At 33.9% G+C, this 18,202-nt stretch overlaps 2 protein-coding genes across 3 annotated transcripts; one reads left to right on the plus strand and one right to left on the minus strand.

Annotated features, from left to right (window-relative positions):
• The first annotated feature begins 6,697 nt into the window (after positions 1 to 6,697).
• LOC145091511 (reticulon-like protein B2) lies at positions 6,698 to 8,848 on the plus strand. Its single transcript, XM_079029251.1, has 5 exons — positions 6,698 to 7,006; positions 7,791 to 7,971; positions 8,043 to 8,184; positions 8,269 to 8,338; positions 8,438 to 8,848. The coding sequence occupies exons 1-5, from the start codon at positions 6,820 to 6,822 to the stop codon at positions 8,611 to 8,613; spliced, it is 756 nt and encodes a 251-aa protein (XP_078885377.1). The 5' UTR covers positions 6,698 to 6,819; the 3' UTR covers positions 8,614 to 8,848.
• A 780-nt stretch (positions 8,849 to 9,628) lies between these two features.
• Positions 9,629 to 17,760, minus strand: DAA1 (P-loop containing nucleoside triphosphate hydrolases superfamily protein). 2 transcript variants are annotated; one of them, XR_013702200.1, is made up of 16 exons: positions 17,021 to 17,760; positions 14,351 to 14,472; positions 14,156 to 14,244; positions 14,042 to 14,077; positions 13,854 to 13,950; positions 13,653 to 13,695; positions 13,473 to 13,573; positions 13,327 to 13,391; positions 12,732 to 13,228; positions 12,054 to 12,120; positions 11,826 to 11,957; positions 11,167 to 11,735; positions 10,932 to 11,070; positions 10,526 to 10,598; positions 10,320 to 10,436; positions 9,629 to 10,216 (listed from the first exon to the last, which is right to left on the minus strand). XR_013702200.1 is itself a non-coding variant. In XM_079029250.1 (16 exons), the coding sequence occupies exons 1-16, from the start codon at positions 17,236 to 17,238 to the stop codon at positions 10,103 to 10,105; spliced, it is 2,478 nt and encodes an 825-aa protein (XP_078885376.1). In that variant the 5' UTR covers positions 17,239 to 17,758; the 3' UTR covers positions 9,629 to 10,102. The 2 variants fall into 2 exon arrangements, 1 of the variants encoding a protein (XP_078885376.1); XM_079029250.1 differs by having other exon boundaries at positions 10,320 to 10,439; positions 10,530 to 10,598; positions 17,021 to 17,758.
• Positions 17,761 to 18,202: the final 442 nt, after the last annotated feature.

Genomic DNA, 18,202 nt, shown 5'->3' on the forward strand with positions numbered 1-18,202 from the left:
AACAGGATGCTTAGTTTAATTATGTTTGGATATTAGGTAGCATCGTATTAAGGATGTATGATTAAGAATGGAGAGTAGAACTCTATTCTATGAGACTATCAGGTGTTGATGGTAACCATTACGTAATAGAGTACGATAAAGTATTCCTTTGTATAACCAGAAATGGTGGGTCCACATCAGGAAAATGTAATGGTATGTCTGGTCATCTCCCAAAGAGAACAACACTTGATCATTCTAGACGGTCTTGTGAATTAAGTTGCTAGTATGGGCTCATAACCTACAAACACAGATGAAATGGGATACCATATTCATCAAATACTCTGATGGATTAATTGCCTTTATGACTTACACCAACCAATGAAGCCCCTAGCGGTGTAGTCAAACCATTGCTCTAAACGATTTATCAGGCGAGTTGATAATCATGGACTAGGATTTGTGAGAATCGGTTAGGATGGGTATGTATGGGTGTAATGTTTTATAGATATCTAAGTTAAGGGATATATATATTGTTTGGTAATAGTTGATTTTGCAGGATTCAAAACTCTAAGTGGCTTACCAGGTTTCCCAACCTAACCCAATCAAATTATATGCATCACATGTAACAGGGTTAAAGTTGTTGGAACTTGTTTAGGATACCAAGTGATTAAAAGACAACATGCAATAGTATTCAAGACCATTAGGTCTTTATGTTGTAACAATGTTATGTATTGATTATGACATCCTTAGAGTTTTTTGTATTTTGAAACAACATCTTTACTCAAAGATATTTTAATAAAATGGAACAGTTTTTGCAAAATGTTTGATTGTACTTGGATTTTCTGCAAACAAAAATATTATGATTTTTAAAGCTTAAAGAATTTTTTTGGCTTTGAAAAATAGGGGATGTCATGACTGGTAACAAAATGAAATTTCCTGATTCCAAAGGTCAACTCAAACTACCCAATCTTAAAAAAACATTTCCTCTACATTTCTTCGAGGATTTATGAGAAGTTATTTGCAGAAAATACAATGCCAAAGCAAAGGATCACCTTCTACCCATGCATGCATATCTAACCACCTTCTAAAGCACGTATATTGGAAGATAGCATTGCATGCCAATCGGTTTTTCAGTTTACTAAAAATATCCACAATAACGACAAATTTTACACGATAATGTAAGAGAATCATAAAAAATGCAGTCATACTGAAAAATGAAAAGAAATTAGTTTCAAAATGACATTAGCTGCAAAAGAAATAAAGAAATTAGTTTCAAAATGACACTAGCTGAAAGACCAAATAAAGAAATTAGTTTTAAAAAGACATTAAACATCATTCCATACTATTTATGGTGTTTCAAACTGGATTACTCTACACGTTCAATACATCTCCATTTTTCGAAACACAATTTAATTCAAAGTTATTTTCACACTATTATTATTGATCTAACTAGTTATCTAATGTACCAGGTCATTACTAAGGCTAGGTAACTAGCTATGTAACATCACGATTTCCAGGTATGAGATTTATTCTTTAAAAGGCAAGTTTCCCTTGGAAATCGGCGAGTTGATGGCCTCAAATCGGCGTGTTGAAAGGCTTTTGGGCCATGTATCTTTTTGGACCAACTCAACGAGTTGGTGAGGAAAACTCGACGAGTTGGCGGCTGGGTGAGAAACCCTAAATTTTAGGGTTTTGCACCCTATTTAATCTCCTTAAGTCCCTAGGGTTGATCCTTTATCAGCCTCGAAACCCTTGTTGTGACCCTAGTGAATCCTAATCACCCTTCCCTCTTATTTTGTGTTTTAGTGTGGTTCTTTTGGGGCAAAAGGAGAAGAAGTTGGAAGAAGGAAGCAAGGATATAACAAGCTAAGCTCTCATCTTCAGTTTGGCACTCTTTTGGACCATTGTAAGTATTCAAGATCTGATTTTTATCTATCTATGTAGCTAGATCTTGAGTTTTGTCCATTTTTCTCCTTATTCTTAGATGTTGCAATGGATGGACTTCATAAAGTTTGCAACTTTATGAATCTCCAGGGAAAGGTGACCTTATAGTGGGTTAGATATGGTCTTTAGCCAAGCTTTGATGCCATGCATGGAGTTTAGGTCATATTTCCCTTTTTGACCCATTTTGGGTTCAAGACATGCATGTCTATAAAGCACCAACCTTTAGGACGTTTTTGAGGCTAGAATCTCTTCTGGAAAAGTTGGGTTCCAGATCTCAAGGACTTTGTGCTAATGGTTAAGCCTTTGAGTTTTCAAGCCTTGTGGAAGGGTTTTTGAGCATTTGGAGTAGCCCCAAAGGATAAAGTTGGAAAATTTATCCTTTTAGACACATTTGAAGTTCAGATATGAGCCTTAGAGTCCCTGAAATCGAAGAATCATCTGAATGTGTTAAGCTAGGGAAAACTCGGCGAGTTTTCCAGCCAACTCGGCGAGTTGGCTAGGATTTTCCCCAACTTTTTGAGTAGTGTAGAAACTCGACGAGTTCATAGGTGCACTCGACGAGTTGGGTCAACATGGACTGTTGAGTTGGGAGCTGAGATTCGGAGTCAGACCTTATTAGTTTTGCACTACTTGTGAGGTGAGTCTCCTCACTATACTTGCGGGTCGAAGGCACCAAGGCCGACTTTAAATTTAAAAGCCTGTTGTGCATGCTATAGTGTTGTAGTAATATGTTAAGTCGATATCCTGGTATTTAGGATGTTGCTATGCTTAGTGATCTGTGAGATCTGTTTGTCTATTTGTTGATTGGTTAGTCGTATGTTATCTGTATTATGTGCACATGATTTGTTGGCGCTAAGGCTTCACTACTTTGTGCGTAAGCAAACAGGCCGATGCATTCCAACCCGATGGTTGAGGGCCTAGGGTATTCCATCCCGATGATGATTGGACCCATAGTATGTTGGCATTCCAACCCGATGGTTGAGGGTCTGGAGTATTTCATCCCGAGGATGACTAGACCCATAGTATGTTGGCATTCTAACCCGATGGTTGAGGGGCTTGGGGTATTCCAACCTGATGGTTGATTGGGCCCAAAGTATGCTGTTATTATAACTGTGCTATTTATTATGTATTGGTATTTTGGGGGAACTCACTAAGCTTTGGACTTACAGTTTGGATTATGTTTCAGGTACCCCAGTGGATCGCAGGAAGACGAAGGCGTGATCGTGCACCTCCTCATGTTTTGATTTTATGATTTTGGGATTTCTATGATGTGGAACTTATTTTGAAAACAAATTGTAATAAATGATGGTTTTATAGTTGTTTAAAAAGTTTAAAATTTTCAAGAATTTTACGAATGTTACAAGCTATCTAAGAAATTAAATATGAATTAACAATACATTTTAGATATGATCGTCGCATTTTGGACTAGTGAATTTTACTTAATAATAAAAGATATCCAAATACAAGTAAATGAACTAGAAACCTAAACGTAAAACCTCAAATTCACTAAAATCAGATGCCATTTTTTCTTGCAAATATTGTCTAAAGTGCAAGCAATTTCCGTGTAGAGTATGGAATACCTTAAATAGTTGTCTTTCGATTCGGAACACAATGCAAAATGGATTGGATCAGGTCCATATACTCCAAAATGGCCTCCAAAATAAGAGATTATTTTACAAAAAAAAATGATTATTTTCTTTAAATGCCATAAATATTTGACTAGTTTAGTCAATTTCCCAAAAGATTATATTTTTAACATACTCATTGATTTAAAGGGATAAAGAATCATTAAACAAATGGATTTTCTAACATGTATTCTATGTGTACAGATAAAAAAAACATTAATTATAAGAAATATTACAATAATTAAATGTGAAATGCATTAATTATAAGAATATTTTCCATTAAAAAATATAAAATACATTATCTATGAAAAATATTTCGAATAATTAATGTATTTTATATTTAATTATGATAATATTATATATATATATATATATATATATATATATATATATATATATATATAGAGAGAGAGAGAGAGAGAGAGAGAAAGAGAGAGATAACTAGGTTCAAATGTGAATTAACATCTATTATGCGAACGTATGGATAATGCTATTCTGTGGGAATGACAAACAAAATATGTTGTTTGATAATGTGAATACGTTCAATCTTACATAACTATTTTCATTAGTACACATTTTACCAATTAAATCGTCTATAAGGTTTTTATAGATTTATTATTATTATTCATATTATGTCAGAATGTTGTCATAATGTTTATTGAGTCGTATTATATAAGAATGAAAATGAGTGAAAAACGATGTGTGAGAACAAAAATGAATAAGAATTAGTGAGAATGAATGGAATCCCCTAATCTAATAAATAAGTACATTTTTGCCAGATGGCATTCTCTTAGCCCCTCCCAACTGATTTTTCCCGCTCATTTTCACGTTGTGAAGTTTCCTAAATTTTCTCTACATACGGTTTCGTTTTATCTCACAAACAATTACAAATTAGCCGCTTTTAGAGGAAGTTAGGGTTTTGAAACAAAATCATCTCCAAATCAATTCCTATAAACTAGGGCGGTACACATCCTTCTTCAACTTCTTAGTGTCTTTGAACATGAGACACAATCCTCAAACATCGAGATTATGGTCTCTTCATCCGTCAATTAGAGGTGAACGTGTTTACGGTGGTGTTGTATTTTTTTATTCAACCGAAAGATGTAACGATGTAAGATGCTTTGTTTTATGTATTTTATCTGATACTAAAGCCGATAATGAAATTTCTACGTCTGATTTTAAAATTTTCGGGCGAAATAGGATGCCCTCAGGCTTATGGAGATGTGTTTGAGGAATCCAGATCATATCTGGTAATTAATAGAGGGGAGAATGGGGAATTACGTGTTGGAGTTAGACGCCAAGCTCGCCAACAAAGCTCCATGCCCTCTTTAGTAATTTCAAGACAGAGGATGCATCTTGGAGTTCTTGCAACCGCATCACATGTTGTTTTAACTCAAACCCGGTTTGCAGTTTACTACAAGCCAAGGTATGTTAAAAAAAAGTGAATCTTGATTTTCGATTCAAAAGCTGTAAACAATGGGTTTACTATTGGCATGAGATTCAAGATGCGGTTTGAGGGTGAGGATTCTCCTGAAAGAAGGTAACCCCTACATTTATAAATTATTTTTAATCCGGGTATTTATTCTTTTTTACATTTGGATGCTCATAAATTAAAATTTTCTTTCATTTGATCGGGTTCCCTATCCTCCACCTCCCTCCCTCCTTTGCATGCGCAAGCAAACACGTAGTAGGAACGATGGCAGCCTCCGCCATATCAACGTCGTTTACTTTCTCTAAAGTTTCACAGCACGAACTGTTTCTCAACGTTATATATATATATATATATATATATATATATATATATATATATATATATATATATATATATATAGTAGATGTGTGCTCGCGCAAAGCAGCGACGATAAATAGTTTTTTGGACGAATAGTTTTCTTACAGGAAAAATAATTATTAGATTTTGTTATTAGTTACTATATAATAAGAAAAATTACCACTTTTAATTAAAATATTTATATTTAGAACTTATATTTATATTGTATGTTTATACATTTGATGTAAATTAATTATTATCGACATCTAGTTTAAAAAATGTAAATTAACTTATATTGATAAATTTAATATTTTAAAATTGTTATTTTGCTCTAAATTAATTTTTTAATAATTTTCCTTAATTAAAGTCTTTAAAGTTTTGGCAAGTATTAATGGTTTTGTTATGCATAATTGATTTGTACAAAAAACTTTGTATCTTATACCTATTAAAATTCAAGGTATGACTAATATTGTTTATATACGATTTAAGATATATATATATATATATATATATATATATATATATATATATATATATATATATATATAGAGAGAGAGAGAGAGAGAGAGAGAGTTAGGTTCAAATGTGTTCACTATCTATTGTGTGCATGTATGATTGATTCTGGACCAATCATTTTAGTTATTTTAAGAAAGTAATTAATGCATATTAAATGCTGAAGATGTAATTAATAACTATTATATCTTCAACATGTAATATGCATTAATTACTTTTCTTAAAATAACTAAAATGATTGGTCCAGAATCAATCATACATACACACAATAGATAGTGAAAACATTTGAACCTAACTAACTATATATATATATATATATATATATATATATATATATATATATATAGACCTTAGAATATATATTATAAGAGGGTGTTTGGATAAATTAGTTTATAGCTTATTAGCTTATTGCGGTGAGAATAAACTATTTTTGCAAAAGTATTTGTGGTTAAGCTAATTGCGGTGAGAATAAGTTGTTTTTACAAAAGTATTTGTGGTGAAAATAAACAATAAGCAAGGAAAGATGTTTATTAAAATCAATTTATTTAGCTTATTTTTAACGCAATAAACTGATTTTTAAGAATTTATATCTAAACATTTAAGCTTAATTTGTTGCCGTAAAAATAAACATTAAATAATAAACAATAATCTCTTTCCAAACACCCCTAAATATCCCCCAACAAAATATATGGAAATATACGGGGATAAAGAGTAGTTAATTCGAAGTTCGTTTTCTTATTAGCCTCGTAGATATCATTATCACCAATCAGGTTAAAGCCAATTCCGAATTAATAGGCTCGGAAAGTTCCCAGACCTCAAGCTCAGGATCAGGTTCGGTAGATAATCTTCTGTTTATGACCCACCTACGCAGCTAGTCTCACACATTCTTTGCGTTACTGAATACTCCAGAGCGATTCATCATCAATCTGTTTCAAAACCAAAGATTTTAGGTTCAAGATTTGGGTTTTTCAGATTTCAATCGACTGAGCGAACATGTCAGATCACGAGGATCATAAGTCGGAATCGTTGATGGAGAAGATATCGGACAAGATTCATGGTAAGGATGATTCTTCTTCGTCTTCAGATTCAGACGACGACAAGATTTCAGCGATGAAATCGAAGGTTTTTCGCATGTTCGGTAGGGAAAAGCCCGTCCACAATGTCTTCGGCGGCGGAAAGCGTATGTTATCGTTATTACTTACCCTTAACACTTCAGTTTTACTGGATTTTGATTAGTCTTAAACCCTAACTTGCTTTAGTTACTTCTTTAATAATCCTTTCTCCCGATATTACTACTTCGGTTATCGTTTGAGGTTTCGTCTAAATGATTCATGAGTTGTATATACGTGAGTAACATAATTTACCGATTTACAATCCTAGATGATAATCGACTATGTTCTCTAATTAATAGATCGATTTATTATTCTGAGAATTGTCGCTTTTATCATTTACTTCGGCCATAAGGAAATAAGTATTCGTCCTATTACAATATCAAGACCTGTTGATCTCTACCAGGTAGTTCATGCACAAACTTGATCGGATCCAATTTTCTGCATCTGGATCTAGACCTGACATATTGTTATACCTCTAATAAATCTATTTTTTCTTAATCAAAACCATTTTCTCTATGGTTGTCTAAAGTTAAAGCAAAAGGTGTATTTTTTTTTCTTTAATCATCAATCCACGCTGTTAACGAAGCTCTTTTCCAGTTAATATGTTACCTTTTTGCTTCATAAAGGTTGCTAACATTCCAATTATCGTTTCTTGATGAAAGCTAAATGTTAATAATTAATATCAATAAAGCCAAAGGTGGTTTCTTCTTGGGTTGAAAAAGTAAAAGTTTCTACTTGTATGCAATAATATAATACCACCAATGTGAAACATGCTTAATGCCATTGCTGAAACAATCAATGGAGGTCTTACTCTTTATCTGTTCATCATCTAACTTTTTACTATCTGTAAAGCTGCCGATGTGCTCCTATGGAAGGACAAGAAGGTATCTGGTGGAATCCTAGGTGGAGTTTCAATCATCTGGTTCCTTTTTGAAGTGCTGGAATATCATCTGCTGACACTTGTTTGCCACAGTCTGATTCTTACATTGGCAATACTATTTCTATGGTCAAATGCCTCAGCCTTCATCAACAAGTAAATGTTCTTATTTTACCAATTGTCTCACCAATTTGATACACTCATTCATGAGTTGATGTTTTATACAGATCTCCACCAAAAATCCCACAAGTTGTGATTCCAGAGAAACCAGTTTTGGAAATTGTGTCATCCCTGAGAATTGAGTTAAACAAAGGTTTTGCAGCTATTAGAGATATCGCTTCAGGGAAAGACCTCAAAAAGTTTCTATCTGTAAGTTTATTTTTTCTTCAATCTTTTATATTCAATTTTATACAAAAATCTTCGTTTTCTTAATTATCATTGTTGTTTAATCAGGTTATTGCTGGATTGTGGTTTGTGTCAATCATCAGCAACTGCTATAACTTCTTGACATTGGTTTACATATGTAATTTCCTAATACCACACAGCTATTCCATGTCCGTTAACAACTTTCAATAATGAAATACTGATTTATTTATTTATTTTGAAAAAAAAAATATTGCAGTGGTTGTGTTGCTGTTCACGGTGCCTGTGGTGTATGATAAATATGAGGATAAGATCGATCCGCTTGCAGAGAAGGCATTGATTGAAATCAAGAAACAGTATGCGGTTTTCGATGCAAAAGTGTTGTGTAAGATCCCGAGATCCATGAAAGAGCTTAAAGCTAAGAAAAAGGTTTAAGAATATGCAACTTTGTTACTGGGTAGGTGTGTCTTATATATCTAAATCTTAAAAATGGTTGATTATTGTGTTTTTCTTGATGATTTGGGGTTTGTGAGGTTGGTAATAGAGATTGATTGATACGCTAAAACCCTCCTCCCCAATATAATTTCTTGTGTTTTTAGAGTTGTGGTGATGTCTTTGTGTTTTTTTTTTTTCTATTTTTATATATACATGGTGTTACAGTTTTTGTTGACGTGGCACTTTGTCTTGAAACTAATATATGATGTAGTATGTTTGTCTTTGTGAGAACACAATTTTGGTGGTGTGTGGTCATTTCTTGCATGATGTGTATTAAATCTTGTCGACTACATTAGTGGGGCCTAAATTTTACTTTCTTTTATTTATTCTGATTTTGATTCAGTAAATGTCACCATCAATTATGGAAATCCGTGGTTTTTAGCTATCATTATAAAACAAGTAAATGTTAAATGACCCAACAACTTGATTTCGATCACTTAAGTGGGAGTTGTAAATTGTTAGAACAGAGCGGAAAAACATGATCGGTTTCAAATTACTGGATCTTTTTTAATAATTGATGGTGTGAGTTCACTTCCTGTTATTAGTTATTTTGATCATGTGTCTGGGTTACAAGGAATTTAATCTTGTGACTGTGCTAAAGACACTTCAATTTAGTCACACAAAAACGGCATTGCTGGAGAGTATATTGATGAGTCCAAATTTGTAAGCCAGCCTCAAATATGACTAAATATGAATATATGTACTCATACATCCAAAAGGTGGATAAAGTCGAGAAAAAATGCAAAATCTGCAGTACAAAAAGGGTTTATGGAGACAACCATCCGGCAATTATCTATGTTCCATTGTGATCATATTTCTCATGTCCAAAATTTTGTAAAGATTTTGGGTCGTGGCCCTTGACCCCACATTTTGCAGTGTCCACAAGTTGGACTACTAAACTTAGTACTAGATCATAGTTTAAATTGACGTTGCAACTCGTGTTTATTCCAATTAATCGGCACCAACAAGGTTATATTATTATTTGAGAAGAATAATAAAATATTACACGAGGTTGCAACATCCACTAGAAAAAGGAAATATTGTACATACAACACAAGCGCACACACTATTTCGAGAATAAAAATCAAACAAATATTGTGTAATTTTATGGGTGGGAAACAACAAGACAAAACAAATGGTACAACACACCACACAAAGGTCCAGGAAGAGGAACAGGATCACTCATATAATTGTAAGCCACCCACGTGTGACCTGCCCCCTCAAACAGACCCACAGTTTTGGTACAAAACCGAGCCCCTTGATGTTGATGTTTTTGTATGGTGGGTGACTACAACGTGTACATGAGTAGTGTGATTGATGGATGGATCCTTTATTGGGTGGTTGGTTCATATTTCATATGGAGGGGGCCAGATTAATTAGAGACATATATGATACTTTTTAGGTGAGAGTGAAAGTGAAAGTGAGTTTATCAGAGGAAATATGATAATTGCTCCTTTTTCCTTGAACCCCCCTCACCATATTGCTCGTTCCATTGCTTCAGTTCCCCCATTATTGACCCTTCCGATGCAAAACTAGCCGCCACCTGTACACAATTACATTTATCAACACAACACACAAATACATATCCCCCTGCCCCTGCCTCATACAAATCAATATAAGGGGCATAAACGTCATTTCACACCCACCTGATTCTTGGCTTCCCTAAAGTCCTCCATATTTAGTGGCCTGATGGTAATCACCTTCTCCTCTGTAACTTCTTCTGGAGATCGAGTCCCCTCTCCCCTCTCAGCTCTCAGTTTTTTCTCCTGCACAAACAATTAAACTTAATTATATATATAAAAAAAAGATAAAAGTCACAGGTAGGTTTTAGGTTTTATTCATATTATAATACTCACAATATCCTTCAATCTTTCTTGCTGTATCAGCTCCCTAACTGGTCGATAAGCAGCAGTCGTACACAGATTCTGTAATGTCACAAAAAAATTAGTTATATATAATCATGTCATATGATCATAGACATTAATTAACCCAGAATATACCAAGAGGCTGTATTAAATCCTGTATGTGTAGAGTGATTGAATAAGTGATGGATGATGATAGACATAAGTGTTGTATATATAAGGTATGTTTCTTTTCTAGACCGAATAAACCATCAGAATGACATTTCAACAAACAACTTTCACAGTATCCATCAATTTTAGCGTGAGAATATTTGGGAGGAAAAAAGAAACACAAATAAGTAAAAGGGTTGGTGTCTGAATCCAGATTAATTAAGTCAAAAAGAAACAGCCCCTAACCTTCAGATCACTTCCAGTATATCCTTCAGTCATACTAGCAAGTTCACCAAAGTTCAATCCTTCATCAATCTCTTCTTTTCCCAAAAGAGTCTTCAATATCTTTTCCCTATTTTCCACCGATGGTAACCCCACCATTATCCTATTTTCACCATCACAAAACATTTAACATTTAAAAAAAAAAAAAAAAAAGTTCTAAATTTCATTATTTCAATTCAAAAAGTTTGAAAATATATACCTTCGCTCAAAACGTCTGATAATAGCCTCATCAAGGTCAAAAGGGCGATTAGTAGCAGCAAGAACAAGAATCCTTTCACCTGGTTTAGTCAACAACCCATCCCAATGAGTCATAAACTCATTCTTAATCTTCCTCATGGCTTCATGTTCTCCAGCTCTTGACCTTTGACCAAGCATACTATCCACCTCATCAACAAATATAATAGTAGGCGACACTTTAGCTGCAAGTGTAAACAAAGCTCTAACATTCTTCTCATCTTCACCAAACCATTTTGAGGTAATGGTGGACATTGAAACATTGATGAAACTTGCTCCAGCCTCGTTGGCAATGGCTTTAGCAAGCATGGTTTTCCCTGTTCCAGGAGGGCCAAATAGTAATATCCCTCTGCATGGCTTCAGAAGTCCTCCAATGAACAAATCGGGTCTTCTTAAAGGCAACATCACCAGTTCTTGAAGTGAATCTTTAATGTCATCTAATGCACCAATGTCAGAAAATGTAACCCCGATTTCACTTGCGGGTATCACTTCTGGCCTTATTCGCTTCTCAAATTCGTTATCAGCAGGAACTTCCTAAAAATTAAGATTACAATAACTAATTTAAATAAAAAGATTTTTTTATTTTTTTATAAAAAACTTAAAAGAAAGATTATAAAAACTTACGGGAGCTTTAGGTGTTGGGGTGACATTATCAGCATTCTTAGGAGCCGAAGAAGCTTCTGCTTCATTAGGACCACTGGTGCTTTCAGCTTTGGTTTCTGGTTTTGGGGCAACAGAATCTTTCACAACTGTATCCTGTAATGATTAATTGTATATAATATAAGTGAGTCAACATTGATAAAGGATTTTGATAGTGAATTTCTAATTAAAGATAAAATATATATCACAAACCTTTGAGGTTGAGGTCTCCTTCTTGACAGATTTACCTTCCTGGAACAGGCTCAACCCATGAGACAAACTGTTTTATGTGTCAAATATAAAAGTCAGCAACATATTTAAGGAAACAAATAATTAATGTTATAATCAGATAAAAAGAAGAGTTCATCACAAAAATGGGAAGGTTATATTATGAAATGATCACCTAGCTTTTCAATATTTATCACAAAATAACCACCCCCACCTATTTTGCGATAAAACTAATTCACATAATTGCTTTTTCTGACATCATATTTATTATATATATTTTTGTGAATATGATGTCATATCGCAGAAAATATAATGTCTTTTCGCTTTATCTTTGAATTTCAAATTTTAATTCAAAAACTTTTAGGTAAATTCGAAAAACGTCACCCGTGGGAGTCAAATGAGAGAGTCAAAAACCTTAACCAAATTTGTTTACATTTGAAATAAATACCTTCTATAATAGTCAATTTCAGGATTTTTATTTATTTTCGCGAAAAAAATAAAAATCATCACAAGCAAAATAATTGACATTTTTGCGATAGAGAAAGGTATTTCGCAATTTTTTTAGCGAAATAAGTGGTCATTTTGTGATAAATGGTGAAAATATGGTCATTTTGCGACATGAGCTTCCCATTTTTTGTGATTAACTCTTAAAATAAATCAGACCTTGTAGAAGAAATAACTAGTTTTCCATTTCTATACTCTGGATTCTTGGTATGTGTGAGATGATATGAGATAGCTGAAACCACGATTTCCTCAATGTAGTTGCTAAGATCAATTGTATCAGCCACACAAATAGACGCAAGATCATCACAGTCAAGATCATTGGCAGCAAGAACTTCACTAATATGATTTCTGTTATCTTGAAACTGGATCATCTTCATATCTTCTTCAAGTTGACTTTTCCAACTCACAAGATGGTTTTCTTCTTGAGGAGGTTTGATTTCAATGTTGTATGGGAACACAGAAGTAATCCTCTCGTCTAAGTCTCTGTAATCTTTCTCAGAGTCAATAACTTGTGACCCAAGTATCAGTATAGGTCCAGAAATTCTTTTTAACATTTTCTGGAATAAGGTGTATAACTTTTGGGATCTACATAGAAGCTTCTCGATGTCTCGTAGGTATAACACTATAGGACTGTTCTTGGATATGAAAGTAAGAACCTGCAATTAATTAAGTTTTAAAAAAGTTATACTTGTAGCAGAAGGCAGAGAAACAAATTAAATGACAAGAGATTTTATATATATATATATATATATACCTTGTACAAGGTTTGTACAAAAAGTTTCTCATCAAAAGACAAACTGCTTGTGCGCCTAAGTGGAGCTGAGAAGAAGGATACGCCAAAAAGGTTATATTATTGTTAGGATTTTTTTCTTAGTGTAAAAGTTGGTTGTAATAATTTACCTGGATTTGGTGGAGTAGATTTTGAAGCAAGCTCTTCAATATTAGCTGATGAAGATGCGTTTCTCCGAAGATTTGGAGTACTTGAGAAAGATTCAGTCCCCCTATATATAAAAAGAGAAATGAAAAAGAGTTTGCACACTAGATTTCTATATTTTTTATCAACAAGATTGTATGTCATACCTTGATCCAAAATCAGAAACACTGCTCTGTCTACGTAATGTTCCTGTAAAAGACAACAGTTATATGAATCAAATGTAAACAAGAAGAACAAGTATAAGTTTATTACACAGACACCATGAAAGTATATATACGACCTTTTAAAGGAGGCAGTTTCTTAAAGATGTAAACTGTGAACAGTAACAACGGAAACTAATTAAATACCTTTTATTTCCTGTTTGGATTGAAACATAGACATGGTTGATTCAAATAAGTCTGACATTCGCCCCAAGGTTGTTTCTGAAGTGGATCTTTTGAAGGTCTATATACATATATAGTAGAAAATACATCAGTAGATAAAAAACAACAGAATAGGGAAAGTATATGATTGAAAAAATGTCCATAATGCTTACAGTTTCTTTGGATGAAGCTCCATATTTGCTCTGGACCTGACAAAAATCAAGAGGGGTAGATTAGATAAATTCAAACAGTATGTAATTTTTTTTTTTTAAATGACATATGCTCACCTTAAGTGAAAAATCATTGACATCTAGCAACAACAACTTGGCTTCAAAATAATGAGCCAAAGCCTTGGCAAGCATTTGCTGATAAAGTTCTTTAAATCCACAATACAAAGACAAATTTTAGTGAATGCAGTTAAAGAGATATTCAAGTGCGATTAATTAACAGAGCTAATTAATGTTTTTTGAAATTTAAGTAACCTGCAGGACCCGACAACAATATAGTTCGACTTGCTGGAGAAAGGTTTCTTGTGTGCTTTGAAAAATCGATGTTCTTCAGATAAACAAAAGCTGCACTTGTAAGTAAAACCCTTGTCTGTTCGCTGTTGAAAGGGTAAAAAAGAAAAAATAAATAATCATCATAAATTAAACCAAATTTAGAATATTCAATGCCTTAGTTTTAATTTTAGACTCTGCATTATGTAATTGTAATGGGGTGTCAAATCGGAAAATCTTGTCACAAGGTTTTATGTAAAACAAACACAACACGACACTTAAATTGACGACCTGAATGAATATCAATCTGCCTGAGTAACTTAAAGAAGCTCAGCGACGGAATAAGTGTTTGGACCGCGTTTATATATGTAGTTGGTCGGTCCTGTTCTAGTTAGGGTTATTTTTGGTATTTTGCCTTATATAATAGCTCAGATTTTTGTTGTATTATTGGTTTTTAAGTTTGTTAATAAGAATACTCTCTCCTCACGTGTAAAAGTATGTCACATTAACCGAGCCACATTAAATACTATCACAAAGATAACATAAAATAATCATTAGTTTATGGGGAAATTACTAATCTAACCAAATTCATTAATGACTTATCACTTTTTAGCCAAAATTTTGGACTTATTACAAGATAGTCATCGAAACTGTAGGTGGTTAAAATGGCCTACTGTTTCGCCCATTTACCTACTGTATTGATTTTAGTATATAAAGAATTTTTTTTTTCACTTTTCTTTACGAAACCGTAGACGAAAAAATGGTCTACTGTTTCCTTTGAGAAGTCTACTGTTTCCCAAAGAGTAGATTAAAAATGATCTACTGTTTCGTCTAAAAACCTACGGATTTGGGGTTTTTTTGGGTATTTTGACTACTATATCATAACTAGTATATATTAAAAGAAAAATCTCTTTTAGAGTAAAAGTTATTGTTTTTTTTTCTCATCTTAAAAAAAAAACCAAAACCTTACGAAACAATAGACCATTTTTAATCTACTATTTAGGAAACAATAGACTTCTCAGAGGAAACCGTAGACCATTTTTTCGTCTACGGTTTCGTAATGTAAAATGAAAAAAAAAAATCCTTATATACTAAAATCAAAACTAGGCATGAGCAAACGGACCGAACCGGCCCGACCCGAGAACCGGCTTCGGCTAAAATCAAGAACCGAACCGGCCCGGCGGTTCTACCGGTTCTGGGTCCGGTTTTTACCGGGTTTTCGATTTTAGAACTGATCTGATTTGACATGCTTTCTTGCGGGGCTTGTAACTCATTCAATTTTTAACCAAATCAAACGTTTTTATAGTCTAAACTTAACTACAAAACCTAAACTACGTGTAGGAAAAAAATTCAAGTCAAAAAAACTTAAATTGAGTGAGTTATTCACATTTAAACAACAAAGTCAGATTACGTTTAATTGTTGTAACATAAAAAAATTCTGATTTGACACCCTTTCTTACGGGGCTTATAAATCATTTAATTTTTAACCAAATCAAGCGTTTTTATAGTCTAAAGTTAACTACAAATCCTAATATACATATAGGAAAAAAAATTCATGTCAAAACAAGTTAAATTGAGTGAGTTATTCACATTCAAACAACAAAGTCAGATTACATTTAATTGCTGAAACATAAAAGAAATTCTGATTTGACATCCTTCCATACGGGGCTTGTAACTCATTCAATTTTTAACCAAATCAAACGTTTTTATAGTCTAAACTTAACTACAAATCATAATCTACATGTAGGAAAAAAATTCAGGTAAAAAAAAATTAAATTGAGTGAGTTATGCAACTTTCAAAATTTGATTGAGTTATCCGGTCCGGTTCCCGGTTTTAAGCCGGTTCCAACGACCGGTTCTTACCAGGTCCCGGTTCCAAAAATTGACAAAATTATAGTATCAGTCCCGGCCCGACCGATTCCATCGGGTTACGGTTCCGGTACCGGTTCCAGTTCCGGCCGGTTCCCCGATCCATATGTTCATCCCTAATCAAAACAGTAGGTAAATTGGCGAAACAGTAGGTCATTTTAACCACCTTTGGTTTCGATGGCTATTTTTAATAAATCTTAAATTTTGGCTAAAAAGTAATAAGCCATTAATGATTTTGGTTAGATTAGTAGTTTCCTCTTAGTTTATTTAATTGGTACTTAAACGTAACAAATAGTAAAAACAGATGCTAAATCATGTTGATTTCACTAAACCACGTTGGGTTTTTTACACTAGCACGGACAAAAATTTAAATTCAATTTCGTCCGGGTGTTGTATCCTTTTGGCATGTCATGATGGATGACACGCCTACATAGTGATGATGCGAGTGTTGATAGATTGAGATGGGAGGGACTAGAGACACCTCATCACAAGTATGGTGAGTCATATACGAGTTGAAAATTAATTATTATTATTTTAAAGACGGCCAAAACAGAGCCATGTGTTCTGCATCTCCAAAAACCCTAAACCTCATCAAACCCCAAAGTTTTCATTCATGGATGCTCTCACTAATAATCACTATTAAGATCTGTCCAGCCAAAATATCATACGTAATATTTGTTTTATTAAGTAGTGTTTGAAACTTGGAATACAGATTTTGTTTAATGAATATCCATTAAGTCCATTGAATTGAATGAAGTGAAATAGATTAATTAATTAATTAATTACCTTAGGTAATAGGGAAATTGGTCGAAGGTGATTTTGCTGTCTTTGCCATCGACGATCATACTAAGCATCTCACGCTCCATTGTTTGTGGAGTGAGTCCGTTTCCTGTTGAATCATCACCACCACCGGTCCACCTACTCACTGTCTTCCCCATTCCAATTCCAACTCCTACTCCTATTCCCACGCTCAACGCAGACATGAACAATTGCTTGTTTTCCATCTCTTCGGATTTCAAATTAGGATTACAAAATTTTTCACTGGAATGGAATTACAGGATTAATACAAAACAGAGGATGAAATTCTCCAGAATCCGATGAAACTATAACTGGAAGCAACTATCGGAAAACACAACACCAATCAATCAAATCTCTCCGAATCAAACCAGCATCAAGGTATATCTCCTTTGTGTTTCGATATTTCAATAATATATTTCCTTCTATCTCCGATCACAATCGACGCTTCCACTTCCTCTTATATGATTGTTAAACTGTCTAAGGATAACTCACAGGTGTATGCGTATGCATCACACACGCACCGAGTTTGACGATATAGAGAAAATTGGTCAAAGTAGTTGAGTCAAAGAAGCGGATGTTGAAGAAGACTGTGTAGTCTCCGGCGGCGGCGGCGGCAGCGATTGTGAAAACGAGAGTGATCGATGGTTATAAAAAGGAGGGAGGGAGGGAGGAGGAAGGTGGAGATCAGTTATTGTGTTGTGATGTGCGTGGGGTGGGGGTAGGGGTGGGGGTTCAGTTCCCAATATTCAAAAGTAATGGCGGGGTGTGGGACTTTGTTCACGAGTTGCTCACGTGCCTTCAATCAATCACTATTGCATAAAAGGATGAAATGTCAGGGCGCCGCAATATCATCCAATTGCTATAAAGGGAAACCTCTATTTTAGTGTTACATTTTTGTTTACTCCATCCCATCCCTTATCTTCTCCTTCTCCAACTTGCGTAAATTCAGACCCTTTCGTATATAATTATTATAATGTTTAGTGATCAACAAGTTGTATATACTTGAACGAAAAACAAGTCAGTTTTTGCAAGAGATACTTACCATGAAATTCATCCTTGAAAATCTCTCGCGTTTTATCATTTGACAATTTCTTGATATTCGATCCTTCAAAACATAACAATAAAAAAAAAGATAGAAAAGAATATGATCTTGTTTTATATAATAGGGTT

This window comes from Lactuca serriola, chromosome 3, assembly GCF_051521515.1.
Source record: "Lactuca serriola cultivar US96UC23 chromosome 3, Lser_US96UC23_V15, whole genome shotgun sequence".
Taxonomy (NCBI): Eukaryota; Viridiplantae; Streptophyta; class Magnoliopsida; order Asterales; family Asteraceae; genus Lactuca; species Lactuca serriola.